This window comes from Hermetia illucens, chromosome 1 (assembly GCF_905115235.1).
Source record: "Hermetia illucens chromosome 1, iHerIll2.2.curated.20191125, whole genome shotgun sequence".
Classification (NCBI taxonomy): Eukaryota; Metazoa; Arthropoda; class Insecta; order Diptera; family Stratiomyidae; genus Hermetia; species Hermetia illucens.
The window spans coordinates 33,314,604-33,339,014 of NC_051849.1; the positions used below are offsets into that span (position 1 = coordinate 33,314,604).

The window sequence follows — 24,411 nt, forward strand, 5'->3', positions numbered from 1 at the left end:
AAGAGACAAAGCCTCTCCAGTGGTCCAGTGTACTCGATTCCCCCGTCTAACGGAATATCCCGGCTTCGTTTATGTATCGCACGATTTCCGTTAGTGGATATGATGCTATCCGCTGCAGTTGTAACACATCAGCACCAAAAATCTGCTGTCTGATGCGTCCATAGGCAGGTCACTCACATAGAAAATGTTCCGTGGATTCCGCTTCCTCATTACAGGAAGGACACGTATCACCTTGTCGAATTTTTATTTTGAACATATGTTTGTTTGGTTCTGACGGGAAAAGTTTTGTGTGTCTAGCAGCATTAAGGCTTCACCACCTGTCATTATGTGAAGCTTGTTCCCATTTTTTGATAGCAGCATTAGTCAATGCTACTGATACCCCAATTGCTGGTTGCCGTCCGGGCATGGGTCAACTTGAACTCTCTTTTGCTAAAATATCCGAGACTTTATTTCCCTCTACACCACAATGATCAGGTACTCAGAGTAGTTCCACCGTATTGAATCCAAAAACAGAGTTCAATCGCTTTCTACATTCCTGAACGATTTTTGAAGTAATCAAATGGCTGTTCAACGCCCTAAATGCAGCGTAACTATCGCCTAACTGCCTGCCCTTTAACCGCTCGTCAATCATCCAGGTTGCCGCCCTTAGAATCACATACACTTCGGCCTGAAAGACCGTTGTATACTGTCTCAAGGGAAAAGCCTACTTCTCGTTTTTATTCGATAAGTAGACTCCTGCTCCACAACCTTGTTCTGTTTTTGAGTCATCGGTGTAGAAAGTGTTAGTATATCCTCAATGCATTCTTCTTGTTGTCCGGATAGCTCAGTGGTTAGAGCACTAGGCTGTCATATGGAAGGTCGTGGTTCAAATCTCACTGGTGGCAGTGGAATTTGCATCGTGATTTGACGTCGGATACCAGTCGACTCAGCTGTGAATGAGTACCTGAGTCAAATCAGGGTAATAATCTCGGGCGAGCGCAATGCTGACCACATTGCCTCCTAGTGTACCGTTACGGTCTTGAATGAAGTGCTCTAACACACTTGAAGGCCCTGATCCAATATGGATTGTTGCGCCAACGATTATTATTATTTCTGAGTTATCACAATCTCGGCAGATGCCGGATTTTACCTAATACTAGCACTAAGCGCCAAGCATTTAGGCTCGGACGATCCTACCTACTTAAAAACTAAAGGGGCACTGGTGGTGGTGGCCGGTGGTAGGTCAGTGGGAGAATCCGTCGAGTACCCCCCGCAACATCGAGCACGTGTGCAGAATGGTGTACTTCTGCATGGTTTGAACCAGACTGTGCGATTATTATTATTATTCTTCTTGTTAGGCGGTTTTCTTTTCGTTTCAAGATAATTTCATATCTTCTACCAAACGGATGTATGGGGATTTGAGAATCAGAAAGCGTTTCGAAAACTGGATTCAGTTCTGCCAATTACTCTTCCAATGCTCTCTGCCCCCGACATCCATTGCTGCTCTAATTGCAGTGCTCTGAATAAACAAAGCCAAGGACTGCAAATTGAGTAATGCATTCAGAGCTATGTCGGATGTCTTGCTCATGACACTAGTGGTACCCAGACATAGTTGCAGTGTGGCTAGTTTACAGCGACAACTGGTGAAAAAGCACCTTAACTCACCTGACTAAGGATGCATAAGCCAACATCCGCCTAATGATTGGAACATAAATCCACATTACTACCTGAGGCTTAAGTCCCCACGTCGAGGCAAAGCTGTGAGAGCTCGTTTCATCTTTACCTCTACATGTTTGTTCCAAAGAAGCTTCTTGTCCAGACTAACTCCCCAACCAGCACAGCCACGTCATCCGCATAAGCTTAAACGTGTATTGGCAGATTTTGCAGTTCGCATAGTAGTGAGTCGATCAGCATACTCCATAGAAGTGGCAATAGCACACCTCCTTGAGCAGCCCTTCGTGGCTTCCCTTGTTAGGTAGCGATCAACACACACTTCAGCACACAGCAATTTTTGCGTTAGCATAGCGTAGATCCTCTTAATTAAAGTTTCATCATGCGCTTTGAGTGCATCACAAAGCTTTTGGAAGGACGCCCATCGTGTACTCCGCTTTCAGAGTTGCATCCCCTATCTTTGAAACTAAAGAATGAAGAGCAGACTCAAAGGACTTTTTACGTTGGTAAGCATGTTGGGTTTTATTTAGTGGGTGCGACCTTAGCGCTTTCTCGCGAATGTGACTCTCAACCAGTCTCTCCAGACATTTCAGCGAAAATGATCTTAAGCTAATTTGCTTCAAGTTCTTTGGATTTGAAGTCATCTTTCCCGGTATGAAGACTACCTTCACCTTCTGCCAAGTAGCAAATTCACCATGGCGTTCAGGTTCGCTTCCGATATGCCGCCAAAAGGGCACGTAGTATAGAGCAAGACATCCTCGATAAATATTTTTTATAAGTTGCCCTGTACCCTACTTTACCATTACTGGGTAGATGCCATCCATGCCAGGCGCTTTGAAGTGTTCAAATGATAGAATAGTAGATCTCGCCTTTTCATTGATAATAACGGAACTCACCTTCCAACACTTTCGTGTTGAAAGGTTTGCAGAAACCGCCAAATCTCTTCCTCCCACTTCTGAGACCTGTTCTTCCGGGTGGTGAGCCTGTATAGACTCCAAGAGAGCCTGTATAGACTCAACTCTGGAGCCGTGAAAGTACCATCCGGTTTTCGAAGAGGGTCCAACTTGGGCGACTCATCCTCATTAAGGACTCTGCACAGCCTGGAAGTCGCCTGTTTATCTTCAAGTTCCTCACAGTATGCTCTAAGGGAGTCTTGTTTCGGACGTTTTACGAGCCTCTTATATTCACACTGTGAGTTCCGGAAGTTTAACAAGTCTCCATGCTTATTGCCTTTGAAAGCACGATTTAGAAGTCATCTGGTTGATTTCCTGAATTTTTGCAGTTCTCGGTTCCACCATTGAACCATTTAACCGCGTTGGCCTTGGGAAATCGGACAAGCTTCTTCGAAGCATTCTAAAAGTGTGCGATTCAGACTTTTCAATTTCAATTGATCTTCTATTACCAAAGGAGTCCTTAGTCGCCTAGGGAACTCCACTTTGTCGCTAAGAAGTTTATTGAACTTTGCCCAATCCGTTTTCTCTGGAATTCCGCATTTGTAGTACAGTCTGTTCGCCTGCAATAGTCAGACTAAATTCTAAGTAACGGTGATCTTCATCTAGCACTCGCCAGTCGGTAATCAACTCTAACAACTTTAAAGTACTGATTGTTAGGTCAATTACTTTACTTCTTCTTGGCCCCACGAACGTCGGTCATCAGACCAGCTGAAGTGATAAAGTCAAACAGCTTCTCGTCTCTATCGTCCGATTTCGCTGGATATCGCCACACTTGGTGGTGTAACAATGTCCTCATTCCCAAGAATCGTCGCCTTCTTTCGTAGTGCCTTCCATTGTCGTCGGCTAGAAGCCCTCCCAGGTTCTCGGTGTCTGTTTTCACATACCGGCGTTAGACCAGTTGTGTCCACATTACCAGCGTCCCTTTCTTCCGTTTTTCCTGATAGAGGCGGAGGAGAAGGTTCTGACAAGCAAGCCTGTAGTCCCTTCTCCTTTGCGGCCGAAGTTTCTTTGTGTCGAGCCTTTCTCTCCTGTTTTTTTGCAAGAGTTAGGCAACAGTGTCACCGACAGGCCGGCTGGAGTCAGTTTTCTGGTTCCTCTCATTAAGGGAGTTGCTGTACTATCCTTTCTGGCTGACCACGTTGTAGACACCGGGTGCAGGTTTTCCACTGAAGTAGAGAGCCTGCCAGTTAGGTCGTGCCACTTGCCAGATTTACTTCTTCCGCTGAATAATTGTTGAAGTAATGCTGCTAGTTGTTGTAGCGTTTAGATAAAAAATCACCTTCCAAGTAGCGGTCTTGGTCTCATTATGTCCTACGTTATGTACTACGGAATCCCGACGGAATTATTACTTTTCTATTATTCTATTCTGTTATGGTCTATTTTTAGCCGCTTGGCATAGCATTAAATTTGCCATTGGCTTCATGTTCCCGGGTCAGGTTGCCTATGAAAAATCAGTCGATATACATATCATCAAAAATTTTGAAATCCCTGTCATGGGTTGGATTCATAACTGACTTAAACACAAATCGGAGAGTCATGTTTTTTCAATGTCTAGCATAAGTGATGCCACAAAATTTTTGTTTTTTGTCAGAAAGTATCTCAGGAGAGGAAAATTATTATTGATAATTCGTTTGAAATTATTGTTTGGCCCGTTCACGTCCTAGACGTTTGTTTGTGTGATATGTTGGTAGGCTAAAGGGAAGATGAGACCCAGGACTAAACCGGGCCGCGTTAAGAAACGACCAATGACTAAATCCAGGAATATTTTGAGTAGAGTGAAACGAAATCGGAGACCCCAAAATAAGATAATAAGGACATCGAAGACCAGACGAAAGCCTCGACCCGGTAGGAACCCATGCGCTTCACCATCTTCGACGTCGAGTGATATTCAGGTAGAGTTTTCCTTGTGTGTATAATTGTTTGAGTTGTTTTGTTTTGAGTTTACAAGTTGTTCCCATACGTTTTATTCTGAGAATTTTCAAAAGTGAAGTTGAATTCTTGTGGGTGATTCAAATATGAATTGTAACTGCCAAGAAGGTTCTGAGCATGCTCACCACTTTTCACTGTTAAACGAGAACACATACTATCCATTCACCTTGGAGCTTGGCATGGGGGTTGCCAAGTGGCGGTGTGCCACCCCATTGTCAACGTGGGGGAGTTTCGCATAATTGTTCTTTGTGATTCATAACCATCATCTAGTGTCTATAGAACAATCACCCCTTTCGCAATCAGTAGCACTCTCTATTAGTCCCAAAAACATGGAGGAAATTTGGAAGTCTGCCTGCAAGAAAATTCAGATTCCCGACTCGACCGCTACTAGTTGGTTAGCAAAAATAAAGGCGCGAATGTCCTCGGACTCGGGGAGAATTTTTCACAATTGGAGTGATATCGTTGAGTCTAAGGCTCCTTACCTCGGGAATGTAAATGAGTTGCTAGTGTTTGCCGTGTGCTTCCAATACTTTGAATTTGACGTGAAAAAAGGATGCGCTGAAGAGAATTGCAAAGCGTTTCGTGAGTTTTGCAGTGAAGCAGGATACAAAGATGTGAGTGGAGATGATGTCATTTTCTATTTCAAGGATAATCCTAATTTACTCTAATTCTTAGGAAACGAATATAAAGAAAATAGAAAGACTCCTAGGTAACGAGAATGTTGAACCTTACGATGGATTTGAACAGGATATGCAAATACTACAGGATTTGGATTTAATTGTTTTGGGGTGAGTCACCTTTGGTTTCTATATTGTAGAAATTTCAGTTACTTGTATTCACGCTAAGAGTTGGTCTTCTCACGGAAATGCATATCAGTCCACATAAAGCATTGTTTTCATAAGAATTGGTATTTTTAGTAGTAAAAGAGCGGCCATATGTGCTTCATGCATCCCCTCATAAAGGATTCTATGTCACCCGAATAAAGAACGCAAATTACCCCATCCCCCCATGTTTTATATCTATTTAAAACATGTAATCCATGGAGTATTAACCGCTTCAGCAGCCACTTTTCAAAGGACCTAAATTCTAAAGTCCTTTGAGTTGAATATTGACACAATGGGGTGTGTATTTTCAGAGTTACCAGAGTAATGTGTTCGAAAATTTTTCATTCTGTTTTGGCCATTAAAATCGTGGGGGCCCTGGAGTACTTCTTTGTGATGCATGATTACGGAGCTATTACCTACGCGTTCTCCTTGTCCATTAAAAAGGCTTCCGCAAAGTTGTTCCAATCAATACATTTAAAGTATCTTTTTCGCGTCTTCATTTAAATTTGCAGACCAACAGTAAACAACTTAAGTGCATCCTTTCAAAAAAAGTTAATTATCCTGTTTTTCATTTCATATCTATCACAAGGGATTGTCGAATGCCGTCAGGGGTGACAAAATTTCACCTGCTGCTGGAGAAATTTGCATTTACCAATGTTGAGAATTAGGCCATTTTCATAGAGGAATTGAAAAATGCACTCGAGATATGCTAAATGCTCAGATTCGGTGAAAGAAGCGACCAGAGTGTCATCTCGGTAGACGAAATAGAAGTCCAAGTTTCGTAATACAGAGCGGATGAATCTCTGCAAGGTTTGCGCCGCATTGCACAGGCCGAAAGTCATCCTTGTGAACTCGAAAAGTCCAAAAGGTATGCAAGTTGCTGCCTTTGAAATATCTTCGGGAGCTACAGGGATTTGATGGTAGGCCTTGGTGAGATTCAAGGTCGAGAAATCAAGACAGTTGCTAAAAGTCTTGAATAAGTGAAATGGGGTACCGGTCAGGAATCATCTGAGCATTCAAGTGTCTATAATCTCCAAAAGGTCGCCATTCACCATTGGGCTTGGGGATCAAATGGAGTGGAGATGACCATGCTATTGAAAGGTCTGCACACATCCTGCTTAAGTAGTAATCCAAAGTCTTTCCGAGCAAAAGCGAGTTTCCGGGGTGGTAGAGGACGCACCTTCGAGAAGACTGGAAAACCAGTAGTGTTGGCGTGATGCTGGACATCATGCATAACTGGCTAAGGGAGGCTACATTCTGCAGTAATGTTGTGACAACCTTCTAAAAAATGATAAAAAGAGTGTTATTGTAAGAGCAGGTTGAAATTTTCTCCGACGATTGAAGAGAGGTTGTGGGATCTGTCAGGGACTCACGTCTACTTGCGTGTAGCCGTAAGTTGTGATGGGTGTGGAGTCTGTTGGGTCTGGACGAAAACTTCCGCGTCTGTGTTTACCAGATAATTACACGCACTAAGGGGTGTTCCTGCACTTCGGGTAGACGTCGCGTAACCCTCAGTGAACTTAGTTTTTGGGAGTCACTTTAAAAGTGCATGGGGTGGTACATCTCGTGGCTTCATCCGTAAGCCTACGGTGGTACCAGCATGCGTGTGTGTGTGATAGGGGAGAAGCTATCGCTTCTGAGCATTCAGGCCGTATTGGCCCACTGTACTCGCTACCATCATCTAACAGAATACCTCGAATTCGTTAACGTATCGCAGGATTTCCGTTAGTGGATGTCATGCTACCCGTCGCAACTGGAGAACTTCAGCACCAAAGATCTGATGCCTGATGCGCCCATAGGCGGGACATTCACATAGGAAATGCTCCGTGGATTCCGCTTCCTTATTAAAGTAGGGACACGTATCATCTTGAATAATTCCTATTCTAAACATATGCCCAGCTAGTGAATTATGGCCAGTCAAAATGCCCACAATGCTTCTGCTTTTCGACAGGATAAACTTTGCGGACAGGAAAAGTTTGGTGTGCCTAGCAGCATTTAGGCTCTGCCACCTGTCATTGTGAGAAGCTTGTTCCCAGTTTTTGAAGACAGCCTTAGCCAATGCTACCGGTACTCCTGCTGGTTCCGGTCCCGGCATGGACATGGAGATTGCCCTCTCTTTCGCTAAAGCATCCGAAATTTCATTTCCTTTTATGCCACAGTGACCAGGTAGGCAGAGTAGTTCCACTATATTGAATCTAGAGATAGTGTTCAAACGGTTTCTGCATTCCTGAACGATTTTCGAGGTGATCAAAGGATTACTCAACGCCCTCAATGCAACCTCGCTATCAGGATAGTGGAAGAGGAATTCAAGCTTCTGGGATAATTGTGAAGAAAGCTGAAGCATGCTCTATGTGTGGTAGAAGCGGTATGTCCCACTTAGGTATTTATGGCCACCATATGAGTTAAAGAATGTCAATATCACATGAAAGTAAACAGTCAGACATGCTAAGTGTGTACACATTACGGTCTACATTGAAATTCACGCCTTTCATACCTGAAACGCTGAGCTACCGATTTCGTGATTTATAAAATCGGTTTTCTGTCTGTCACGTGCCAGTTTCTGAGAAACATAACTATTAATGTTGGGACAGTGAATCCTTAGGCATGCAAATTGGGGGTGCAACGACTTTTTCGACTGGATATAGCCGTGGTGGGTATCAGATAAGAGGCTCAATTTTCTATTGTCTTAATTTTGAATTTTGTGGTGAAAAGGTTCTTTTTGCAGTTGTCAATCGGTTTAGAATAGGTTTCTGAAATGTGCGAGGCTCCCCAGAATTTTCGCTGGCTTCCAGGTGGCAAGCTGGTTTAACTCAGAGCAATACTCCTTTACCTCGCGGGACTGTGCTCTTCTACTCCGGGAAGCCTGTCAAAAGCAAGCGTGAAGGCCTATTACTTGGAGCACACACACAAGGATACTAACTACGAGAATCCCGCCCAGAATGGGAAACATCTCAATAATGTAGCGTTATGCACCAATGGAGGCTTCCGATACAAACACCAGATCGGAGAAGAAGGAGGCTTGCTATGAGTAACTGAATCCAGTCCGAAAGGGGACATTAGGATCGTGATAAGTGATCTAAACGTCAAGATGGACTTTGGTAAAACCTTGCTCTGATATATGGAGGGAGAAGCACGATCTATGGGAGTAGTCTCAGATTTCCAAGATTGCCGTACGAGTGGAAGTGCAGCCCAACGGCTTTACTTAAGTGCGTTGATGGCCGAAATTATTGCGAATATGATGCGAGTAATAACCGTGGTGCAGTGAAGTGTTCTTTCCACCTCTTCAGTTGTCTATCACTGTGGATGGGAAGTCGACCGTTAATGTCTTTCACTGGACCATCAAATGGTTTGCGAGTACATGCAAGATCTTTCGTGATGCAGTTTACAGTTCTGTAGATCGCTTCCCTAATCAGAGCAATAGCGAATTCTCTTTTGTGGATGCCGAGCGCATCACGCCCGCCATCGCTCGTAGCGATTAGTAGAGCTTTCAATCTCTTCCGTTCATCGATCCGCTTCCACGATTCCCCCAGATCTCATGACGTCCTTTTGAAACGGGGCCGACGACCTGTGCAGCTCCCGAGAAAAGAGCATTTTTTATGGCGCCCCAAAGCTCATCGATATTGTGCTCAGTAGATCTGTCGTTTGATCAATAATATAGCTCTCCCAGTGTCGAGTGACAGCTGGGTCGTTGAAGCGGTCGATGTTGAACTTAGGGGGTCGCAGCTCCTCAACCGTGCAAGAAGTGGCCTACGTAACACGCAAGCCAACGTGAGCGACCATGATCTCTTTCGAGGCTAATGACAGCGCCTCTTTTGTTACGTATATAGGCTTTATGCTCGAACAGTGTAAGACCAATGACGAGGCGGTGGAAGTTGCAGAAACGCGCGAACCTCTCACCATTACCGTTACGGTCGATAAAACCGTGCTTCCCCATCACAACACAGCAAGGTGTTGTCAGATTCCACCTTAGCATTCAGATTACCCATAACGATCACAATGTCACCTTAAGGAAGCTTCCCCTGAACCGCTTTTAATTTCTTATATAAAGCATCCTTCTCCACTACATCGGATGTTTCCGTTTGCGCGTAGCATTGTGCAATTGTAATGCTCCTTAACCTGGACCGAAATCTAGCAATTAGAAGTTTGTCAGAAATTGGGTCCCAGAACAAGAGAGTACAAAAGTACATTGCCGTAAGAGGGAGAGGAATACTCTCAAGAGTCCCACCACATTACTTCGCTTAGGCCCAAAATGCCCAATTTATATCGCTGGAATTTCCGCTCAAGTTGGAGAAAGCGAGCATTCTAAGGACCCTTGCTACCGTTGTCGAGGAGCGTGTGCACATTACAGAAACCAATCATAGTCGATTTTCAACAGCTAAAGGTCATTGCCGTGAGGTCAGTTCCTAACGGAGGCGTGGTTGACGTTCTGGCAGCAATAGAGTTTTAAAATTTGCAGGTTAGCCCGCAAATTTCTATCCCTTTTAGTCGCCTCTTATGACAAGCAGGGAAAGCTTTGAGTGTATTCTTAAGCCCCAACTCACAGCGTACAATACAGCTTTTATGAATATCGAATTGGCGGACCTCCGCGCAACAATAGAATGTCTAGATTGCTTTACTAAGGCAGGCAGGTTCATGAAAAGACAAAACTACTTATTTGGTTAGGAGCTTAATGTAGAGTGAATATATGTGTGGCTATGTAACTGCGTAGGTATTTCATATGTCGTTAGTAACTTTTTAAGGTTTTATGCGAATCAAAATCTTATTAGAATCGATTCAACGTCTGTCTGCCTGTCACACCCGATTTACTCGCAAACGGTTGAAGCTATCGTCACAAAGTGTGGTGCGAACGGGTGGTCTGTGAGTCTCTTTACATACAACGAGCGGCATTATTTTGCGTAGGATTTAAGGGGGCTCCACATCTATACGAAAGAGGGTGTAATTTTTTTTTCACAGAATATGATCATGAGGGATATCAAATGAAAGGGCTCGATGAGTATCGAAACTGATCTTAGTTCCGATACTGAGTGAAGCATGGAGGGGTGAGGGCTCAAAATATATACCCCAAAAAGTGTAACAGGTTTCGTTCTAGGAAAGCATTCAACCGAAAAATCTGCAAAAAAATTACAATGGTGCATCTATATGAAATCTAGGCTGCAAAATGTATCCAATTGCGACATCTGCTCAAATAATTTTAAAGAAATGGCCATATTTTAGAATATTACTGGAAACACGTCATTAGCTTCCGCCTAGAGGTACCTTTATAAGTGACAATATAACACTTAATTTTGGAAAGTTTGAAGAAAATCTAAATATTACTAGCAAAGTTATGAAAGATCAAAATTTTGTATTTTACGCGAATTTATTGCACCCTAAGACGTGTAAAACGTCATTATCATGTAAAATGAACTCATATGAGCGACGGGGGGCATGGGGGCATCTTAGTGTTCCTTTTTTAAGTTTTTTTTCGTTTCAGTGCCAGTAACCGGTGATGGGAAATGTTTGTTAGTTTGGGATGTGCTAAATATTTATATCTTTTATATATGCATGCCTTGGAGCTTGGAAATATATCAAGGAAGCGTTCAGCTTTTGGTATTCCGTCTTGTTTAGGTTTGCCATGCACTCATAATAAGATACGTTTGTATACATTGTCACCCCATATTAAGTGGTCGCATATGGGCTCCCTTAAGCATGTTGAAAACTTTAAAATGTACTATAACTTTTATTTTTAGGCTTCCTGAGGATGAATACAAAAACTACACTCAACTTGTGCGAAAGGAATATTCCCATTTAAGTGATGTTAGCTATAAGAGTATGCGCTTAAAAGTAAGTAAGTTCCTTGGATACTTCAGAACGGAATTGTCATACGTTTCTATTCCAGATTTTGCAAACTTTCCTCACGATTCCAACGATTTACGCTACCGATACTTTTAGGGAGAAGTTCGAAGAAAAGGCTCGTTTTAATATTAAATCGGAAATTGAGGATCTTAAAAAGTAATGCTCATGAATACGAAGGACATGTTTGTGAACTTCTAGCCAATCGAAGCCAAGCACAATTCAAAAACTATTTATGTAGCATCGTAATCAGAAGTTTCATTAATCCGGAATTAATAATTTATTAACATTTTAAGCAGTTTTTTGATGATATGTGATAACAAATGATTATATCTGACCATTCTATGTTCCAAGTTCCCATGCAAATATATTCGATGGACATATATTTTAAATAGAACAATTGTGGTTTGAATTTGAAGCGATTAGATTGCCTTCAATTTTAGTATTTGACGCGTTTCGAATGTGCTCTGTGTATATTACGAGGGTTGTTTCAAAAATAAGGTACCGAACTGTAAGTTTGCCGGGCGTGAGACTAGGCGCAATCTGGCAGCACCGCCTTGTTCGCTAGTTCCCTTAGCATCGATCCCAACAACCGCCTGTCTGCGACGGTCAATACCGGCTTGACAGCCAACCGCGATGGAGTCCGTCCCGGCCAGTTGCGAAATTCGTGCGGTCATCTGATTTTTGCACACAAAAAAGTTATCACCCAGAGAAATTCATCGCCAGTTAAGTGAAGTGTATGGGAAAACGTGTATAAGCATTCAACAAATGGTGTAGGGAGTATGGTGACGGCCGCACGAACATCCAAGATGAATAACGGAACAGAAGGCAGTCAATCTCCGATGAAGTTGTGGCGAAGATTCAGCGAACCATGATTCAACAGTTGGCTCTTGAGGTTTCTGAGGCTTTAATTTACCGGATTTTGAGAGGCCAGCTAGACTACCACAAGGTGTGTGCGCGCTGGGTGCTACACAAGCTTTCAAGAATCCACAAACAGCAGATCGTCGACAGTACTTTGCTGGGAAGTCATTGCTCATCCCCCTTGTAACCCTGACATTTTCAATGGTGTATTCGTTTTTTCAAATAAAAAATAACTTGTGTATGTCTTATGTCTGTTGTTCTTTTCTTTATGAATTTCTTTTTTCTTTATTACTTTCCCCGATAAAATCCTTATTATCCACAATGAGACTGTCCTTCTGTTTCATTATCATCACGCTTAATGACTACAGCAGCAGGACAAACACAAAGACGAACATAAACGGAGATTAGAAACCAGAACAACGAGGCCGAAGGGATGACGCGCAGTCAATTTGCGTCCCTAGTTTGCAATAGTGTAGTGTGTAATAAAATTTTAACTCTTCTTTTACGAGCAAAGTCATCTTTCTAAGTTATGAGAACACTCATCCACAAAAAAATTTAAAATATTTCATTTTCGCTCAGGTTTTCAGGCCAGAGATCCCAATTGAGAGAGTCAGATGGAATATGAGAAATAATGGAGTTATTTTTCCAGTTGGATTGGGAAGGATGCGCTGGAGAAGCTGGCACTTCCTAGGAGAAACCTCTTCGCCAATTTTTATCAGCTCCAGCTCAATAGCAGAGCAATCGGATGTTAGGTCGTCTCGAAGTGTCAGAAGTTCTATAAGTGATTGCATCCTGGTGGAAAAACCTCCTGAAGTTATTGTAATTGATGATGACGATGAAAAGATAGATGAACCAGTGGTCGCTGCGAATTCAAACGATGTTGGGGATAATAATAACGAACGAATGAAAAGTTGAGCTATGGTTGTAATGGGGATCGAAAACAATAATTTATTGAACTCTAACTTTGTTCCTTTTGGGAGTGTGAATATGTATTTCAATTGATTGTATTTAATAAATTTTCAATCTGAGCTGTTTTTTTATCGAATGCTTTCGGAGGTTTAAATTCGTAAGTATATATGGAAATAACTTCCATTCTTTCAATCTTTTTTTTCGTCATTTTGTTCTATATTCGAAACTCTTTTTGGGAAGCAATAATTTTAAAATATATTATTCAATCCACAGCCCAATCTCCCAGTGCATTCTCCGAACTTGGAACAATCACAGCAAACGAGACGCCCTGGCACTCTTTTTGAAAGAATTACGCAACCATTCAAGAAATTCAGGGATACTTTACGGTTCCCATATTATTTGAGGAGCATGTCGTCAACACCATCAACCGATATTATATTTGATTCTCTTCCTGCAATAACTTCTTCGGACCGCAAGCGAACTTCTTTCTATACCTCAAACACATATAATCCGAACAAAGAAAAAAGGTCCCCTGGAAAACGAATGGTCATAATTGATGGAAGTAATGTGGCATATGCGTAAGTTTTTATTAGAATTTTGCAAAATTTCTCTAAATTGAGGGTTGAATTAGTATGTGTCTCAAGGGTTTTGCAAATTCTGCAATTAAATCCTCAACAAATATCTGGGTAATGGACGCAGATTTAATACCTACAGCCCTATTACCAAATCCTATTTTCATATCATGTAGTATATGATAACCCCTGTTCAAAACAAAGCAACTGACCAGAGAGATTGAGCGGCGAAAGCATCGTAAAACAGAAATAAGACTGGTACTGCAGGTTGGGGGCTCTGTTCCACAGCCAAGCAGACAAGGTGTTCACAATAGACTATTGTCTTGGAAGCCAAAATTGAGCCCCGGATCTGATTGGAAATAAAACTACGATTACAGCAACCGAGCAAGGACTATGTAGAAGTATGGAGCCTGCAAAAGTCTCGAAGGCAAGAATGCTTTCTCGTCCACAAAACTCCAGACTAATCAATGAAAGGAAGACAACGGTGACTCAGTAAAAGACGAATTCCATAGCCGTCACGAATGAGTATTTGATTGACTGCTCTCGAACAATGTGACGTACGCTCCTACCGCGGGATAAATCGGGACATCAACCACTATCTCGTCAGAGTCAGATATTGATGTCGGATAGCATGATGTCCCTTGTTATTTGTCAGGATGATTTTAGGATTTTATCAAGGAGTGGAAGTAGTAATTCTACAGAGACTGTAGAAACTGTACTGAAGAGTTACGCAAGAAAACCATTGGGAAAATCAACTTTACTCCGTTTGAATGCCTTGGTGACAAGGATAATTTCACTTCTGTTAGGAGTTATCCGGGCTAACATGTTCGTTGGCTTCAGATACTGTCAAGAGGTGTAACTTCACGCAAGAGGTAGAACTTCACCGTATGTAGTACAATTTAGAATCCTGGTCAATTTGTCCTTCGACCTCTTCAACTGTTCATCGTGTTCATCGCAATGTCAACTTAGGAAGTCTCTCTCGTGAGCTGCGTGTTATTCAACACTTTTCTCCATTATACCAGAAATATTCGTGGCACTGTACAATTGTGGTACCCCCTAACCTGCAGCGAAATTTTACAGACAAGATTTTGTCAGAATCCGGCTCTTAGGTCAAGAAAGTAGTTAGTTAGTTTAGTTAAATGGGAGGAGCCGCAGCTCCGAGCACTCAGGCCATTATTAGGCCCATTGTACTATCCCCGTAAGTTGCCTATTCAATGGCTTCCCGCCTACGGTGTTCGCAGGCTTTAGCGAATCTGAGAACATTCTCAAGAGGCAGAGAGTGTGCAGATTCTTCATTGAAGAAAACCTTGCCAAGGTATCTTCGTCTGAGATCTGAGGATGCCGGGCAGCTGCATAAAAAGTGCAGGGCAGTTTCCTCCTCCTCCTCACATTGGCTGCACACAGCCGAAACCACTACCCCAATCTTTTCCATATGGTAGTTTAAGGGGCAGTGTCCCGTCAAAAGCCCTACTAGGGTTTTCATGTCCCACTTCTTAAGGGACAACAAAAATGCCGCTCTAGTGGCCCTGGGCTCCTTCACAAGGATTTTCGCTTGCCGGCAAGAGTCCAAATTTCTCCACTCGGTTGCGTGAATCCTTGCAATTTCACCTTTCAGAGTAGACTTGACAGTAGATGGTCGGATTCCAAGAGCTGGTTCTGGGCCCACCATTGTGGATCCAGACCCTCGGCGAGCCAGTCTATCAGCCCCCTCATTACCGGCGATGTTAGAGTGCCCCGGCACCCACATCAGGAATGTTTCGTTCAGTCGGCCAAGTTTCAGCAGCACCTGATGACAACTCCATACCAACTGGCTTGATATGTTGTTGTAGTGCTGATAATGCCGCCCGACTGTCGGAACAGATTCGAATGGTGCACCCCTCCATTTTTGTCGCAGACATTCTTCTGCTGCCAATGAAATGGCATATATCTCCGCCTGGAATATGGTCGTCATTTTTTCGAGGGGTCGGGCCAGTTCTATAATCGGATTCTCCGAGAACACGCCTGCACCCGATCCATCCTCCGTGACTGACCCGTCGGTGAAGATTATTAGGTCTGTAATCTGAAAAGACTCATGGCCACTTGTCGACCATTCTTCTCTTTCGGTGATTACGATAGTGTATGTCTTTTCAAAGACGAATCTGGAAACCATATGATCGGTCGGCATCAGGGCTACCGGATGTTTTTCAAGGAATTTCCATATAGACGCATGCCCGTTGGATTGGCCGCCTTTCCACGCCCTAATGGTATCGAGCCTATATGCGTCGTTGGCTGCTTTCCGTTTCACCTCCAAGTGGATGGGGGGTAAATTTAGGATGGCTTCAAGTGCCGCAGTCGGCGTAGTACTCATTGCTCCAGTAATACTTAGGCAACCAAGTCTTTGAATCTGCGTTAGCAGCTTCCTGCTGTTAGCAAAGTTCAGTCTTGGCCACCAGACGATGCATGCATACATCAAAATGGGTTTTATTATGGATGTATACATCCAATATATCCATTTAGGTGAAAGTCCTCAGGTCTTACCTATCGCATTCCTACAGCACCAGAGCAATCTGCAGGATTTCTGGTATTGTTCCTGGATATGATGCTTCCACGTTAACTTGGAGTCGAAATGTACTCCTAAGTACTTGACTGTTTGTGCCAGCTGGATTTCCGCCCCTGCTAAGGTGGGTAGCGTATAGCTGCCCCACCTGACATTCTTAGTGAACATAACTAGTCCAGTCTTTCTAGCGTTCACCGTGAGTCCATTGCGGAGGCACCAGCTGTGGATTACATGCAGAGTTGCATTCAAGCGGTCACATACTGTGTCCGCAAACTTGCCGGTAATTATTACGGCTAGGTCGTCCGCAAATGCTTGCGCGAAGACTTTTTTGTCCTCCAGGAGCCACAGCAGGGTATCCATCACCAAGAGCCATAACAGTGGAGAGAGAACCCCTCCCTGTGGACAGCCCCTGAGACATCCTGCTTTAATAGACTTCTGGCCGACCGATATGTGGATTTTTCTCCACTCTAGCATGTGAAGGATCCAGCTGATTAGCAGCGGTTCGATTCCATGCTGTCTTGCCGCATCACAAATTGCCGCAAATGAGGCATAATTGAAGGCACCTTCGATGTCCATGAATGCGCCTAAAGCGTATTCTTTATCGGACATCGCCTTTTCAATTTTTGCCGTAAGTTCATGGAGTGCTGTCTCCGTGGATTTGCCTTTCTGGTAGGCGTGTTGCCTATGGTGAAGTGGCCATTTAGGAATGTGTGTATCCCTTATGAACCGATCTACTAATCTTTCTAGTCCTTTTAGCAGAAAGGACGTTAGGCTGATCGGTCGAAAGCTTTTTGCGTCTGTGTAGGTGGGTTTTCCTGGTTTGGGAATGAACAACACCTTCACATCCCGCCATATAATTGGAATATAAGCGTGTGCTAGGCATGCCCGATATATATTCCGAATGTGTCGACCTAGGGCATCCATTCCTTCTATTACTAGCGCAGGAATGATGCAATCCGGACCTGCAGACTTATATCTGTGGAACGAGTTAAATGCCCATTTCACTCGCTCCAGTGATACTACTTTGCATGCCAGATTCCAATCTCTCGGTTGAGGGCTGTATGCACCTGTTGGCCCCGAGATTAGATTTTGGATGCTGCCTGGGAAGTGTACTTCAAGCAAATGGTTTGCCGTTTCTTCATCGCTTTCTGTGTACTTCCCATTGTGTAAACGTAAGTAACCCTGCGGCTGCGTTCTTTGACCAGAATCCGCTTCAGCTTTGAGGTTGCCTCAAGAGAGTTAGTCTCTTCGCAAAAGCGTCTCCAAGATGATCGTTTAGCCGATCTTATGCTCTTCTTTAGAGCCTTCTGTGCCTCTTTATAGCGATTCCAGCTAGTGCTTGATTCGCCCTTCAGAGCACGATTAAGAAGCATCCTTGTCGTTCTCCTCTGTTTTGCCAAATCCGAGTTCCACCATGGTGTTTTACCCTTCTTTGGCATCTTGAGTGGACAGCTTTCTTCGAAAGCTTCTCTCATGCTAGTTGTGATCATCTGGGTTGTCTTCTCAATTCCAGCAATGGATTTGATGCGCCTCCCAGGGATCGTGACTCGGGCGTTCAATTCTGTTTGATGCATTACCCAATCTGTCTTCCTCGGATTCCGAAATGGAGTGGGTGGAGGTAGATCCATGCCCATAACGAAATTAATGCGTCTGTGATCCAAGAGTGTGATATCGTTTGATACAAGAAGAAGTAACTCTTGCGGTAGTCGTCAACAACTGTCCCATATTGGACTCGCGTCTGTTACCTTTAGGCTTTCCAAAGCACAAGCACTCTCCAGAGTCTCCCCCCTTCACTTAGGCTCGGAATGACCTGCTTATATCGGCGGAACTATCGTTTAAGCTGAAATAAGTCGGAAACCGGAAGTTCCGCACTTCAAGTATGAAAGGGTTTGTTGATTTTTTATATAAGAATATTTGACTACACGATGGTTCGTCCTATATGTAGCTCTTACTGTATATACGTTGAATATACTCGATTTTAAATTCGATGCGGTATTGACATTTCATCTTTTAGGGAGTAATAATTTGACTCAAAGGAGGAACTTTAACCTAGTCTAACTATGTTAATAATAGTAGGATTTCCACCAACGCTTTCACTATGATGCCTCTTATGAAAGCCTATCTTACTGTAGTTTTACGGATCTAGGATCAACTTAAAAGTGGTTCGAAGTAAATTTTCAAAATATAATAATATACTATTAGTGACTTTATTTGAGCAGATATCTTAACGGAAAGTATTTTGTGGCCTCAGTGCCATCCGAGGGCCACCTAAATTATTTTCAGATATTCCGCTTGGGTAGCCTTTGAGAACAGGTCCTTTCCAGACCCCCGCACTCCTCTTATTTGACACCAATGACAAAACTATTTTTTTAGACGTACTAATCGTGATCTTTCATTTCATACCCCACATAACTATATTAGGTGAAACAATTTTTACCCTCCTCTTTAACGTAGATGGAGACCTCCCCCTCTTTAAGCTCGACGTACAACAATATAATTCACCATATATATGGGGGTTCACGGTTCCGACCTTTCCACCAAATTTGGTGTCAATAGGTGAAAAAAGTGCGTGTAATAGATTGGGGGACAGAAAGACAGACAGACAGACCAATGAACCCATTTTAACAAGGTTTTGTTTTTAACAAAAGGTTAAAAAACAAGCATTCTCGGGGACCTCGATACGGTTGTGAAGGACCATGAGCACATTCCAGAAACCAATCATACTCCGTTTTCTACAGCGGGGGGGGGGGGGGGGGGGTGGTAGCCACTAGGCCAGACCATATTCAACGCGTTGTTAACGATTCAGTTGCAATAGTGTTTCGAACTTTTACAGATTGCTAGCCCAACAATTTTTCACCTTTGTTGGGTCCGCAGCTTTGCGACATTTGCAACATTTCCTTTACTTTGACCAAAGACAACCTGACGGGAGAAAGCATTTAATGGAATGCAATATTCTTTCGTTTTCTCCCTTTAGCTTTCCCAATTCGGCGTTCGGGTCACAAGTTTTTCCAACTCCACACATGGTCGGGTCATAATTTTCTTTCTGTTTCCCAATTTAGCCCACATGGGTTATAGTGACTTCTCGCGCTTTCCAAGTTCATATTTTGAATTTGGGTCCGGCTCTAATGCACCAGATTAAAGAACCCATGAGTTTTCTACATGGCAGGCGAGGGACTCTGGACAACTGATGCTCAAGATGTGGGGTAGGTAATCAATACCTGACAATTGGCAGTGAGGAATTATCTGTCCCATATATAAAAAGAGAGATAGCATGTAGTGCAGCAATTATAGAGGTGCCACGTTGCTGAGTACCATCTATAACATATTGTCCTAGGGCGGATAGTCCAATATGCCCAGAACATTAACCCATACCAAAGAGCTGTCACTCCAGACAAATCAGCAGCAGATCAGATTTTCTCTGTGCGGCAGCGATGAAAAAACTGTTGGAAAATGGATATCAGTTGCACTATCTTTTCATTGACTTTGACATTGACGAAATTGATAAAACTGATTAGGCTGAACCTGAGCAATATACGAGATCAGAAAAAACAGCAGGATCAATTTTGAGACCATTCAACATCAACAATGGTCTAAGAGATGCCCTGCCGTGCACCCTTATTAACCTGGCCCTGGAAAAAGTGATCTATAATGCTAATGTAAATGTGAGGGGTACTATCCTCTTCAATCCCACTCAACTACTGGCCTGTGCTGACGATATCGACATCATGGGAAGGACAACCGGAAATGTACAAACTGCTTTAATCGAGATCGAGCTGACGGCTAAAACTATACACGGCCATGAGATAATTCGGTATACCGACGAAATTGGTAAGACTAACTAGGCTGACCTTGACCAATGTGCGAGATCAGATAAAAGCAGCAGGATCACTCTCAAGATCATTCGACATCAACAACGGTCTACGACAAGGGGATGCCTTATCATGTGTCCTCTTTAACCTGGCCCTCGAGAAAGTGATCTATGATGCTGAGGTAAATGCAAGAGGTACGATCCTCTTTAAGTCCACCCAACTACTGGCCTATGCTGACGATATCGACATCATGGGAAGAACCACCCGAGACGTACAAACTGCCTTCATCTGGATCGAGCAGGCGGCGCGAGATCTGCATATCAATGAAGGCAAGACAAAGTATATGGTGTTAACGTCAGCATCGAAAGCCAACTAACCATATCAACATCAAACCGCACTGGTCAAACAGGAAGAATAAAGATAGGAGAATACAACTTTGAGACCGTTGATAATTTCTCCTATCTAGGGTCGAAAATCACAACCGATAACACCTACAATGAGGAAATCCGCGCACGGTTGTTGTCAGCCAACAGAGCCTATTTCAGCTTACAAAAACTGTTCCGCTCGAAACGTCTCACCTTAGGGTCAAAGCTCTTACTGTACAAGACAATGATCTTGCCAGTCCTCATGTATTCCTCGGAGACTTGGGTTCTTAGCAAGAAGAATTGCGAACTCTTGGCAGCATTCGAGAGAAGAATCCTCCGAAGAAGTTTTGACTCCCTACATGAAGATGGACGATTCCGTAGCTTATATAACGACGAAATTTATGAGCGATACCATGACCTTCAGGTTGTGGTCACTTAATTCGTATGGATGAGGATGATCCACCCGAAAAGTCTATATCTATGGTAGAAAAAGGAGACGAGGCAGACTCTGCCTAAGATGGATCGATGGCATAGGTCAGGACACCAGACAGCTTTTAGGGATATCGAATTCGTGGACCCTGGCGCAAAACCGGGATGTCTGGAGTTCCTTATTAAGGCAGGCCGAGACCGGATACCGATTGTTGCGCCGTTGATGATGATGAGCCGACAGCGAGATTTTGGGCTGCACATGAATGAAGGCGAGACTAAATAGATGGTGGTAAAGATCATTTAATTCTTATGGATCAGGATGAGCTAGCTGGAAAAGTCTATAAAGGCTATATCTGTGGTAGAAAAAGAAGAACTTCGTCAGATGGAGCGATGGAGTAGACCTGGGCGCCAGACAGGTTTAGGGAATATCGTATCGGTGGATCTCGGCACAAAACTGGGATGTCTGGGGTTCCTTACTAACGCAGGCCTAAACCAGATATCGGTTGTTGCGCTGTTATTGATGATGATGAGAAGGACTAAAGTGTCAAATAGTGTACCGGAACCTTCCCGAAACTGGCTTTCAGAGAGGCATGTAAGCGCTGTCGACGGGACACTTCAGAGTGCTGGTTGACCTGTACGGTTGACTTCTTCCACTTTTCCCGTAGACTTTTAGGGTGACTATATCCTTGCGTTTGACGACAGTCTGCTCGAATAGTTAATCTGACCATGCCCAACAACGGCATTCATTGCAGTATTTAAAAGATCAGATAAATCAGTATGAATTACTGGAAGTTTTTACAAACTTGTTTTACATTGGCATGTTTTATTTATAATCTGATACTATTATAAGGTTCAATAAATCTTAGCCACCGGATTAGCAAAAATATCCAGAACTATAACCTAGACCGAGATTTCAACCTAGAGCCATAGATGACCATCAAAAGCGTAATCCCTTATGCGCCAAGCAGGAACATTTTGGTCTTTATCTCTTGGACTCATTAAGCTTCAATATAGTAATAAATTTATGTAGATTAAATAGCAAATGCTCCTTAATTAATAATAATAATAAAGTTTCGTGTTCATTCTTTCATAGGCACTCTTGCAACAAATTTTTCTCTGTAAAAGGAATCGATATAGCTTTACAGTACTTCGAAAGAATAGGCCATGAAGCGAAAGCAGTTGTACCTCAACATCGGCTACGGAAGTTTGCGGCTTCCGATCCCCAATTGTTGGCGGCGCTTCATCGTCAAGGAAAGATAGTACTGACCCCATGTAAAAACTTGCCAGGCAAGAGTACGGCCTCGTATGATGACAGGTAAGTCAGTAACTGAAAGTTCCTTTCGCGACCACTATTTAAGGGAGTTTTATTGTTTCAGATTTATATTACAGTTGGCTGTGGAGTTTGACGCCGCTGTTGTATCAAATGATAATTTCAATGATTTGATCAATGAGAGTCCAGCATTCAAGAAAGTTATTGAGAGTCGCGTAATTGGATACACGTGGTGCAAGGATATGTTCATGTTACCGAAGGATCCATATGGCCGTTCTGGCCCAAATCTAGCCACGATTTTGAATCGTTCATGAACGATCTATTTTAAAAGTGTTTTGTATTTTATAGATTATTTATGAAAATCGGTAGTGTGGAAAGAACTACATAAATTAATTATAAGTTATGAATAAAATTATTTTTGAAAATATCATTTTATTTATGGTAAAGGGGCAAACATTAATCTAACAATGTTTCCTACTTCCCAGTACTTCAAACTGGCATCTGGTGTTAAGTGTTCTCCTAGGTACCCGAACCTACTTTGCACAAGTGCCGAATACTATTCCAGAACATGTGTGGAGGTTTCATCCAAGAATCTACAAGTAGCGTCCATAGATATTTCTAGATGATAGTTTAGCATGCTGCGACCAGTGAGTGTTTCTACTATAATCCGGAGGTTCTTCTTGGTGAAGTTCAAACAATATTTCAAGCGCTTGGGCTCATATCCTCCCATGAGCACCCTGGTAAGTTGACCCAGTACAGTTGTCTTAGCCGTTCTTTTTCGTTTTTTTAGCGTAGCAATCTTTTTAAAATCCACGAAATGGCGCTGGCCCTCAGAGCGGCGTCGTAGCCCTTTTCCGTGCCAACTTATCCATTGGTTCATTGCCTTCTAACTCAATGTAGCCTGGAACCCAGAGTATTCAGACCTTATTGAACGAGCCGCGCGTGTTCAGTCTGTTAAGGCATACCCATACCAATTTGGAATTCACCTGATAGGACGTAAGAGCCTTAACAGACGCTCGGCTTGCAATGTTCTGCCGCTATAGTTCCTTCCGAGGTTGAACGAGGCACATCTATTTTTGGCTTATATTTCCGCCTAGAATATGCTGGTACGCTTACCCATTCGTTCAAAGTACGTTTTCCTTGGACTAATGATCCCGCCTTCCGTTTTATCTGCTGTGAGAGGTTCGTCAGTGTGCCAGGTGATTTGATGGTTTAAGTCATAGGTCACTGTCAAGCTCTCTCAGTTGGCTCTGTTGCTCCAAATTGTTTCAAACTTCTTACTGGAATGAAACCTGGTTGTCATATTATCCCTTATCAATGATTCGGGATGCCGCTCATAAAAACATCAATCTTCTTTCAGTTTTGTCAAGCAATTAGAGATATCAAGTTACTAAGTACAATCTATAAGATATTGTTGCTTTTACGTAATCCTACCGCTGTCACTAGTTACGTTACTTGCTTTAAGTAGGCTCGTATCACTGGATTGCGTAGCACTAAACCAAAAGCCGTTCTATAATTTAAATATAAGCGTTTATTAAACACTAAATTATATAACTGTACTGTATAATTAATTATAGAGCAATTTCTTTAACTGATACAATTCGACGCAATCTGTTCTAACTCTAGAACTAGACTGACTTTGCGGGCGGATTCCCGGCCCTTTATACCTCGCGGGACATTCTCGAAAGGCATGCAAACACTTTAATAGAAAGCTATCTTGCGCCTTTGTAAAGATCTTCTTACCGACATTAGAGTCATCTGTTAACAATTATCGTAACTAAATATTCGCCCTACAATTTGGAAGTCCTGGCTAATTGTCATTACTACGATTTATATTGTCGTCACATAATCTTCCAAAGTGATTTTCGTCACAATCGACAACATCTTGCTAGCCTGGATAGCCAAAATACGCCCACATTATCATTGGCCAAAGAGGCTTCACTACAGGCAAGTCAGTAACAGATCTCTGCAGATCTGCAGCAGGCGATGGAAAAACTGCTGGAATATGGACATCGGTTGCATCATCTTTTCATTGACTTCAAGCAAACCTGATAGGATAGCCAGGGTAAAATTGTACACGGCCATGGGAGAATTCGGTACCCCGACAAAATTGATAAGACTGACTAGGTTGACAAATAAAAGCAGCAGGGCAAGCAGCACAAGGGTCTAAGACAACGGAATGGCCTACCGTGCATTATTTTTAACCTGGGGCTAGAAAAGGTGATCCGTGATGTTGAGGTAAATGCGAGAGGCACCATCATCTTTAAGGCTACGATCATGGGAAGAACAACCTGATATGTATAATCTACCTTCATCCAGATGGCGCAGGCAGCGCGAGATCTTGGGCTACACCTTAATGAAGGCACGACGAAAGGCACGGTTAGCACCAAAAACCAAAGAGGCAACAACATTAAATAGCACTCGTCAAAAAAGGACAATAAAGATAGGAGACAACAACTTTGAAGCCGTTGA

General features: G+C 43.0%; 3 protein-coding genes across 3 annotated transcripts; all 3 read left to right on the plus strand.

Annotated features, from left to right (window-relative positions):
- The first annotated feature begins 4,080 nt into the window (after positions 1 to 4,080).
- LOC119647063 (NEDD4-binding protein 1) lies at positions 4,081 to 22,361 on the plus strand. The gene is made up of 4 exons (XM_038047821.1): positions 4,081 to 4,495; positions 13,232 to 13,536; positions 21,763 to 21,984; positions 22,046 to 22,361. Exons 1-4 carry the CDS (start codon positions 4,307 to 4,309, stop codon positions 22,251 to 22,253), a joined length of 924 nt encoding a protein of 307 aa, XP_037903749.1. The 5' UTR covers positions 4,081 to 4,306; the 3' UTR covers positions 22,254 to 22,361.
- LOC119647064 lies at positions 4,704 to 11,585 on the plus strand. Its single transcript, XM_038047822.1, has 4 exons — positions 4,704 to 5,146; positions 5,208 to 5,320; positions 11,086 to 11,179; positions 11,235 to 11,585. Exons 1-4 carry the CDS (start codon positions 4,862 to 4,864, stop codon positions 11,349 to 11,351), a joined length of 609 nt encoding a protein of 202 aa, XP_037903750.1. The 5' UTR covers positions 4,704 to 4,861; the 3' UTR covers positions 11,352 to 11,585.
- On the plus strand, positions 12,436 to 12,995 carry LOC119647066. The gene is made up of 2 exons (XM_038047823.1): positions 12,436 to 12,524; positions 12,629 to 12,995. The coding sequence occupies exons 1-2, from the start codon at positions 12,483 to 12,485 to the stop codon at positions 12,962 to 12,964; spliced, it is 378 nt and encodes a 125-aa protein (XP_037903751.1). The 5' UTR covers positions 12,436 to 12,482; the 3' UTR covers positions 12,965 to 12,995.
- Positions 22,362 to 24,411: the final 2,050 nt, after the last annotated feature.